This window comes from Neomonachus schauinslandi, unplaced genomic scaffold (assembly GCF_002201575.2).
Source record: "Neomonachus schauinslandi unplaced genomic scaffold, ASM220157v2 HiC_scaffold_1159, whole genome shotgun sequence".
Classification (NCBI taxonomy): domain Eukaryota; kingdom Metazoa; phylum Chordata; class Mammalia; order Carnivora; family Phocidae; genus Neomonachus; species Neomonachus schauinslandi.
This window is the reverse complement of record NW_025409849.1, coordinates 267-9,591: the sequence shown is the minus strand read 5'-3', so window position 1 is coordinate 9,591 and position 9,325 is coordinate 267. Positions and strand designations below refer to the sequence as shown.

The window sequence follows — 9,325 nt, the reverse complement described above, 5'->3', positions numbered from 1 at the left end:
AGATTCTCCCGGTCATTTCCCCTCCCTGCTTGGTAGATGGAGCAGATCCTCTTTTCTCTGGACTTGCACAATCTTCCAGAGCTCATTCGTCTGGTGCATGTTTGTCGAGCTCCCTCCTTCCAGGCGCTGGGGCTAGAGCACGACCTAGACACGGTCCCCGTGGCGGAGGTGGGAGCCAGCCCCACCTCACCCCTCTCCCACTGCAGCGCGGTGTCTGGCGCTCTCCGTGCCCCCAAGGCAACAAAGAGGGGGAGGGGTCCTGGAGAAGCTGGGTCAGGGCTGACCTTGGTGGCGCCTGAGTTCGGCCAGAGGCCCGGGAGTCACCCTGCAGCTGCCTCCAGGCTTCCCCCAAGGCACACGGTCAGGAGGCCGCGATGATGCCGGGCTCCCCTGGGCTTGGGCGTGGGCGGGGGGCCCTGGCTGCTCACGCCTCTTGGCAATAAAGGGGCGCTCACCCCCCGGGCCCGCTGATCCCAGGAGGGGGATGTCGAGCAAACGGACCATAGACAGTTTCGAGCCCTGTGTCCTATTCCCAACCACTCCACTGGGAGGCTTGGAGCGAGTCGCTAGACCTCTCTCTGCCTCCGCTTCCTCATCTGGAGGAACTGGGGCCGGGTTCACCAGGGTGAGGGCCTGAGGGGCACCCAGCAGTAGCTGGGACATGCTGGCTGGCGGCTGGAAGGTAGGGTCTCACCTATCCAGGCCTCCGTCTTCCAGGTCTCGGAACTCAGGGTTGGTCCAGGTGGAAAACTTCTCCAGGATATAGGCAGCCAGGCCCACGGGAGAGTCGTTCAGAGCGCAGCCTGGGGTGGGGAGAAGTGAGGGAGGGACTCAGGCCTGGGACCAGCGAGCGGTCAGCACCCCGTGTCGGGGCACAGCTCTGCCCTAACCCTGGGGTGCTCAGGAACGCCCATCTACTTAACCATCGGCCTCAGAACTCTCATCTGAGAAAAAGGGGTAACACCACCCCCACTGCATGGGCAGCTTCCCGTGTTTGGGGAGATCCAGATGGGAAATATGTATGAATGCTGGTTTTAAAAAGGTGGGGTTTGGGACACCTGGCTGGCTCGGTCCGAAGAGCATGCAACTCTTGATCCTGGGGTCGTTGAGTTTGAGCCCCACGTTGGGTATAGAGATTACTTAAATAAATAAGCTTAAAAAAAAAAAGGTGAGGTTTTTAGGTTATATGCTCTGGTTTGTGAAAACTAAGAAACAACCTAAAAGTCCAAATTAGGGGAAAAGTTCCAAATGAATATCGACCCCCTCCACCCGCCCCAGTCCTGGAGCTGCCAGGTCCCCAGGCTCCCTCCTCGACTCAGGCTCAGGGTGCAGGGGTCAGGGGTCAAGGCCCCGGAGCATACCGAATCAGATCAAACAGGTGTTTGGAATGCGCTGGCCATGCATCGACTGACCTCTGCCTAGAAGTGCAGGGTGAGAAAGAGTTCGGGGCCCTCCCGGGAGGTTTTCATCCTGAAGCAGTGTTGTGGGGTGGGTAAGGCCCCCTGGCCATGCGCCTGGCTGAATGGGAGGGGTGTGGCCCCCGCCCCAGCAGAGAAGGCCGCAGCATCCAGAGCACGCACTCACCCACAGTGTCGGGTTTGGTGCCCTGGATGTGCATATAACCGCTCTCCCTCATCAAGCTGTAGAAAACCTTCTCCTTGAAGGGGTACAGCAGCTCTATATCCCTCTGGGTGTAGCCGAAAAACCTCGGGAAACGCCGTCCCAGGAGAAGGGTCAGGGTGCCGGGATTTAAAACGAAAGCCATGTTCAAATGCAGGCCTTTCACGTGGCTGAGGGCGGAGAGAGGGTCCAGGTGAAGCTGATGCAGGGCTGGGGAGGGGAGACGAGCAGGAGGCCGTGGGGCTGAGATGCGCAGCGCCAGCCCTCTTGGAATCTGCGCCTCTGGGGTGGCCCCATGATGGGGAGGAGGGGGTTGGCGAGGAAAATAGAGTTTCTAGGAAGTTCTGGGCTCTTCTGGGGCTTAGTGCACCAGAAATGTCTACTGCCTGACTTTCCCCTCCTCTATCTGGCCCTTTCTGCCTGAGCACCTGGCCCAGAGTTCCCAACCCTGTGTGAAACCCAGTAGAGAGAGAATCCACGTCAAGGTACCCCAGGCATGGCAGGGTGATGGGGGGGGCCTCCCTCCCCTGCCCCAGGCCCACAGACACCCTGCCTGGGTGGCCCCTGGCAAGAGGACGCTCTAAGTCTCAGATAGCGTGCCCAGGCGGAATCCCCTGCATGGATGGCTGCCCCACCCACCTGACAGGGACCCTTACCTGGGCACCATCTGGGCCATGTTGGTGCAGATCAGGGACCCCCAATCCCCGCCCTGAACATAGAATTCCTGGAAGCCCAGCCGTAGCATCAGCTTATAAAAGATCCTGGCCGTGGCCACTGAATTCAAGCCTGGTTTGAAGGGGAGAGAGAACAGAGTCACAGGGAGGTCACTCCCTTGGTCCTCTTGGGCTCCTAGGAAATTCCTCACCTCCCCCCACCCCGTTTGCCCCAGGCTGGGGTCACAGTGGCTCACGGGAGGGGAGAAGGAGTCCGGGGGCCCCACGGCGGCATGGCCAGCACCCAGCAGGCAGCCTGGGCATCTGCGTTGCAGAGAGGGACGGCGAGGGGACGGCCACACAGCAAGGCCATGGTGGGCTCGGGCCAGCACCACGAGGTTCTGGAGGCCCTGCTGCCCGTGGGCTGGCCTGGGCTCTGGGCTGCTCTGCCCATCCCCTGCCCACGGCACCCGGCAGAGCCCCAGAAGGGGCGCTGGCCATCTGGCCCCCCAGGCTCCGAAGGGAGCTGTCCCGGCTGGCTCCCCGCCTGTGGGAAGACCTGGCCCCCAGCAGCCCCTGTACCCTTTTTGGAGGATGCCTCCGAGAAGCCGTAGCCAGGAATGGAAGGGCAGATGACTTCAAAAATGTGCTCCTCGCTCAGGCCGTGGTTCCTGGGGTCGGTCAGGAGCGGGATGATCTTATAAAACTCGTAGAAGGAGCCGGGCCAGCCGTGCACCATCAGCAAGGGCTTCGGGGTGCAGCCGGACGGCGGCTGGTGGGGCTTCACGTGGATGAAGTGGATGTCCAGCCCTGGGGGGCAGAGCACGGTCAGCTAGCAGGGAGGGGGGAGGCCCCGCAACGGGGGAGGCTGCAGCCACGGCCCTCCGCGTGTCCAGGCAGGCTCTGCACCCCCCCCGCCCCCCCGGAGCCCGGGCAGTGGGGGCGGCGCCCTCAGGGGCCCACGGTGCTGGGCTGGCTGCGTGCCTACTCAGTGCTCCAGCCGCACGGCCGCCTTGCCATGGACAGACCATGACCATGCCCCCTACACATCGGGGCACGAGCCCTGCCAGGCCGGGGCAGGGCTGCTCGCGCACTGCCCGCTTCCCAGAGCCCAGCGCAGGTCCTGGCTCCTGGTGGCCCTCGGGGAAGGCTGCCTAATAATGTGAAGACCGGGGGAGGGGCGCCCAGCCGGCTCGGTCGGTAGAGCACATGACTCCTGATCTCGGGGTTGTAAGTTCGAGCCCCGTGCTCGGTGTAGAGATCACTTAAATATAAAACCTTTAAAAAATAAAAAAAAGATTGAGGGACATCTGGGTGGCTCAGTCGTTAAGCGTCTGCCTTTGGCTTAGGTCATGATCCCAGGGTCCTGGGATCGAGCCCCGCGTCAGGCTCCCTGCTCGGCAGGGAGTCTGCTTCTCCCTCTGACCCTCCCCCCTCTCATGTGTGCTCTTTCTCTCAAATAAATAAATAAATAAATAAAATCTTTAAAAAAAAAAAGTTTTCTCTGAGCAATAAAATTTCAAGTGAATTATTTTTTTAAAAATGATTTTATGTATTTATTTGAGAGAGAAACAGAGAGAGCACAAGTGGGGGGTGGTGGGGGCAGAGGGAGAAGCAGACTCCCCACTGAGCAGGGAGCCCGACGTGGGGCTCGATCCCATGACCCTGAGATCATGACCTGAGCCGAAGGCAGACGTTTAACCGACTGAACCACCCAGGTGCCCCTGAATTATTTGCTTTTTTTGTGTTTTCTGTACTTCCTAATTTTTCAACAAGGGATATAAATTCAAAGCATAACTTTAAGTGGAGACATTTTTTTAAAGTTGAGTTGCGTGCTGGGCACTGGGAACACATCCAGGCCGAGGGTGGCTGAATGGGCTCCAGGCCCCCCAGAGTCCCTTCGAGGATGGTCCCTTCCCAGGCAAGTGGCCCGGAGAGCACCTGGGCATTCAGGGCAAACAGCCTGCGCTGCCATCACACCTGCAGCCCTGCACCACGACCAGCTCACGTTCTGGTGGGTTATTAATTCATTACATAAATAATATGTTTACTGTAAGAAACGGAAAACAGATAAATCAAAGGGGGAAAAAATCACATGTAGTACCACTATCCGGAGAGAACACTGTGTTGTCTTTCCAAATTTTTAAAAATAAATTTGTTATTTTGGAACAATTTATTTTAAGGGATCCCTAATGCCCAAGGTGGGGCTCGAACGCACGACCCCAAGGTCAAGACTAGCATGTTTCGGGGCACCTGGGTGGCTCAGTCGGTTAAGCGTCTGACTCTTGGTTTTGGCTCAGGTCTTGATCTCACAGTGGAGCCTACATAAAAAAAAAAAAAGTCTCACGCTCCACGGAGCCAGCCAGGCGCCCTGATCTTGGAACAATTTCAGATTTATAGAAAAATAGTGAGGACAGTACAGGAAGTTCCTATGAACCCACACCCAGTTTCCCGGTCATTAACGGCTTACATTAGTCCGGTACATTTGTTACAAGGAACGAACCAGTACTGATACATTAATAACTCCACTAAAGTCCATCATTTATTCAGATCTCCTTAGTTTTAGAAACATTTTTATTTTTAAAATTTTATGGTAGGAAGAGCATTTAGTCCCTCCTTACAAATCGCTGAGTGTGCCATCCAGTACCGCCGGCCGTGGGCACTATGCGGCCTGTCAGGTGTCTAGAACTTACTCATCTGGCATAACTGAGACCCTATACCCGTTACCGAGCGTCTCCCCATCTCCCCGCCTCCCCGCTTCCCGGGTCCCACCATCCTCCTCTCTGCTTCTACGAGCTGGACAATCTGGGAGCCCCCCATACGTGGGATCGTGTGGTATTTGTGCTTGTATGACCAGCTTGTTTCACTCAGCAGAATGTCCAGGTTCATCCACGTGGTCACCTAGGGCAGGGTTTCCTTCTTCTTTTTTTTTTTTTTTTTTTTAAAGATTTTATTTATTTATTTGAGAGAGAGAATGGGAGAGAGAGAGCATGAGGGGGGGGAGGGTCAGAGGGAGAAGCAGACTCCCCGCCGAGCAGGGAGCCCGATGTGGGACTCGATCCCGGGACTCCAGGATCATGACCTGAGCCGAAGGCAGCTGCTTAACCAACTGAGCCACCCAGGCGCCCGGGTTTCCTTCTTCTTAAAGGCTGAATAACACTGGTGTCCACAGACAACGGAACACAGCTCAAATGTCCTGAGTTTTTACCTGACGTCCTTTCCCTGTTCCAGGATCCCATCCAGGACCCCACATTACGTTCAGTTGTCTTGTCTCCTTAGACTCCTCTGGACTGTGGCAGTTCAGACTTTGTTTTTAAAAAATTTATTTGAGAGAGAGCAAGAGAGCAAGAGAGCAAGAGAGAGCACACACAAGTGGGGGGAGGGGCAGAGGGAGAGGGAGAGAGACTCTCAAGCGAACTCTGAGCTGAGCGAGGAGCCCGACCTGGGGCTCTATCTCACGACCCCAAGATCACGACCTGAGCTGAAACCAAGAGTCAGACGCTCAACCGAGGGAGCCCCCCAGGCGCCCCCAGTTCAGACTTTTAAAAAAAAATACATCATAACTTTCTTCAAACAAAAATAGAACCCTACATCCATTCTATCGTGGAGCCTTCTGTGCATGTCCCTCTATGTTGCTGTGTTTACTCCTGTTCTAGAGTTCTTTTCGGAAGTAACCGTCCCTCCTTCGGAACACGCTGCACGATGTGAGGGATTTCTAATGCATCTGCGTGCAGAGTTGGGGAGCCCCATGTGCACACACGTGGGCTGGAGTGCATGGGCGATCCCCGGAGGCGTGGGTGTGAGCACGTGTGTGAGGGCAGAAGCATCCCGGGGCGGGAACCGGTGGCCACGGGGGGCAGGGGCAAGACCGAGGCTGCTTTTTCACCGTGTCCTTGCATACTGTTCGAATTTTAAATACTTGAATTTTAAAAATGAAGAAAAATGTTAAAGCCCATACTTCCTCATTGACTCTGCAGGGGGCTTCCCTCAGCGGAGGAAGCAAGCCGCCCTCCCCGCCGGCCAGGTTTTCCCAGTTTGTCTATGGTGCTGTGGGGTGCTCCAGGCTGTCCGCTCTGAACCCAGGAGCCGAGCTGGGCACTGGGCCTGATGGGTGGTGACGAGGGGGACGGTGGGGGATGTCAGGGCCCAGGGCCCGAGCCGGGACAGGGGCTCGAGATGAAGGGTACAGGGCCGAGCTGGCCCTGGCCCTGAATCTCGGCCTCCCGGTGACTCAGCAATGCTGTCCTCTCTGGAGGGGATGGGCTGGGCCTGAGGCCTCCGAGGCCCTGCCTGCTTGCTCCCAGACTCTGTGGCTAGAGATTGATCTCCGGAGGAAGGCCCAGGCCTCCTCACAGGACAGGGAATCACATGCAGAGCCCAGAATACTGGGGTAGGGGCAGAGAGGACTCCAGAAAGGTCTGAGCCTGAGGGACCAACGAGGACGGCAGCAGACGGAGGGAGGAGGGAGGCCTTCTTGGACCACCAGCCCGGGGACCCAGGGAAAGATGCCCGAAGTTTTGCTGGGCCGGGGCTGGGCCGCGAGCCAGGGGAGGCCGCTGGACCACACGTGGGTTCAGTCGCAGCGGGCTGCGGTCTGGGAGGACTCGATGCCCAAAGTTGCCCCCTTTGGAGCGCTTGCACTGTTTTGTGCTGTGATGTCCAGGGGGTAAGGCTTTCTCGAGCCTGCAGCCTCCAGGAAGGGAAGAGCCCCTTTGTGCTGCTTGCCTCTGGGTTTTTGAATGTGCTGTTCCCTCCTCCTGGACCACCCTCCCCACATAAATGGCAAACTCCTATTCATCCTTTAAGTCTCAGCTCAGATGCCACCTCCTCTAGGAAGCCTTCTGTCACACTCCCGGGTGGCATGGGCTCACGAAGCTCCCAGAGCCTCCTCCCTCACAGAACCCCTTACCCTGTGCTGGGATGGTTAGCATCACCCCAGAGTGAGGGCAGGGACCCCGTTCTCTGGCTGTGTGTCCCCAACCCCAGCAGAACGCCTGGGTCCATGACACGCCTGCCTGTCAGCATCTGCTAGAGGACCAGTGAGGAGCTGGGACAGCAGAGTCACCTAATCACCATGAGGAGGCCAGGCCATCTGGCACCAGCGATGCGAAAGGCAACCTTTGGAAATGACATACGAGGACCTGTATGTACTTTGACTTGGATGAAGTGGCCTGGCCCTCTTGTGAGGCTCATGATGAAGACATCAAAGTCCCCTAAAGGGCACAGCATCCATTGATTTATGTGTAAAATTAGTCCTCACCTTATTAAAGCTACAAATTTAAAAACCTAGCTCTCTATTAAGCCTGAGTTCAACTTACAAATATTGTTCTCTCTATATTGTTCAAATTTTATTATTATTTTTTAAAGATTCTATTTTTAAGTCATCTCTACACCCAGCGGGGGAGCTCGAACTCACGACCCCCTGAGATCAAGAATCACATGGCTCTCCCGACTGAGCCAGCCGGGCATCCCTTATATATTTATTTAATCTAAGCAATGTTGACAGTTATTCTCCAGAGGCCTCTGATTAATGGATGGTTGCATTTCTAAACTTGCTTAATGATGCTTCTTTAAACACAGCATAATTTCAATTTCCTTTTTACGAACTTTAGTTGATCTGTCTGACCCATATGTCTTCCACATACTTTAAGTTAATTCTCAGAATTTTGGTAGATTTATAACTATGGTAAATCCTAAATCTTCCAACACTGCATATAAGCTCAGGGAGATTTTCACATAAAATCACAGATCTAAACCCATTACTCAGTTACACACTCTAAATTAGAATGCAAAAGTCTTGTTGTTACTGGGAAAGGCCAAATTCTCTCAAACATGACGATTATTTACAATTCCAAAAATGGGGGCGCCTGGGTGGCTCAGACAGTTGAGCATCTGCCTTCGGCTCAGGTCATGATCTCAGGGTCCTGGGATCGAGCCCCGTGTCGGGCTCCTTGCTCAGCGGGGAGTTTGCTTCTCCCTCTGCTGCTCCCCCGGCTTGTGCTCTCTCTCTCTCTTTCTCAAATAAATAAATGAAATCTTAAAAAAGGAAGGAAAACCTGATAGCTGCTACAACACGGATGAACTCTGAGGACCTGGTGCCGAGCGCAGCAAGCCAGGCAGAAGGACAAACGCTCTACTCATATGAGGTATTCAGGTACAGAATTCGTATTTAAATTTAGAGACAGAAAGTAGAATGATGGCTTCCAGAGGCGAGGGAAAGGGGAGAAATGGGGATTACTGTTTAATGGGACAGAGTTTCAGCTTTTTAAAATAAAAAAGTTCTGAAGATGGATGGTGGGGATGGTTGCATAAGGATATAAACGTGCCGAATGCCCCTGAACCGGGGTATTATACTTGCCTGACAGTGGTCGAAATGATCAATTTTCTGTAATGTATGTTTTACGATAATTAAAAATAAATAGATTTTTAAAAAGTAACACTATGAGCTTGAATTTCCTAAACATTCTAGGTGCTTTTTAAAGATTTTATCTTTTATTTTATTATTATTTTTAAAGATTTTATTTTTAAGTCATCTGTATACCACAACCCGGAGATCAAGAGTTGCACACTCCACCGACCAAGCCAGCCAGGAGCCCCAACACTTCTGTATGATTCTGAATCTTTCTGGGGTTAAGATACGCTTTTCCAACAGACAGACAGACCAGTGGAACAGAACTGAGAGCCCGGAAATAAACCCCGGCATATACAGTTAACCAATCTTTGACAAGGACACTGAACGGGAGAGAAGACAGTCTCTTGAATCAGTGGCGCCGGGATAATTAGGTATTCACATGAAAAACAACGGAGCTGGACCCCTACCTCACACCACTCACAAAAATTAACTCGAAATGGATCAAAGACTTAAATGTAAGACCTGAAACCATGAAATCCCCGGAAGGAAACACAGACACAAAGCTCTCCCAACGTGGGTCCTGGTGATGGTTTCTTGCATGTGACACCTAAAGCTCAAGCAACTGAAGCAAAAATAAACAAGTGGACAACATCAAACTAAAAAGCTTCTGCACAGCAAAGACAACCTGTGGAACGGGAGA

At 54.0% G+C, this 9,325-nt stretch overlaps 1 protein-coding gene across 1 annotated transcript; it reads right to left on the bottom strand.

Moving 5' to 3' along the window:
• Positions 1–651: 651 nt before the first annotated feature.
• Positions 652–3,310, bottom strand: LOC123323815 (epoxide hydrolase 1-like). Its single transcript, XM_044912314.1, has 5 exons — positions 3,302–3,310; positions 2,856–3,105; positions 2,277–2,406; positions 1,585–1,790; positions 652–803 (listed from the first exon to the last, which is right to left on the bottom strand). The coding sequence occupies exons 1-5, from the start codon at positions 3,308–3,310 to the stop codon at positions 691–693; spliced, it is 708 nt and encodes a 235-aa protein (XP_044768249.1). The 3' UTR covers positions 652–690.
• Between the last annotated feature and the right edge of the window lie 6,015 nt (positions 3,311–9,325).

Bases quoted from the DNA above. Each gene is read 5' to 3' on its own strand.
- LOC123323815 (XM_044912314.1), bottom strand. The intron at 2,407-2,855 runs GTACAGGGGCTG...CCTTCAAACCAG, and splicing joins GGAGGCATCCTCCAAAAAGG to GCTTGAATTCAGTGGCCACG. The intron at 1,791-2,276 runs GTAAGGGTCCCT...CTCCGCCCTCAG, and splicing joins ATGGCCCAGATGGTGCCCAG to CCACGTGAAAGGCCTGCATT.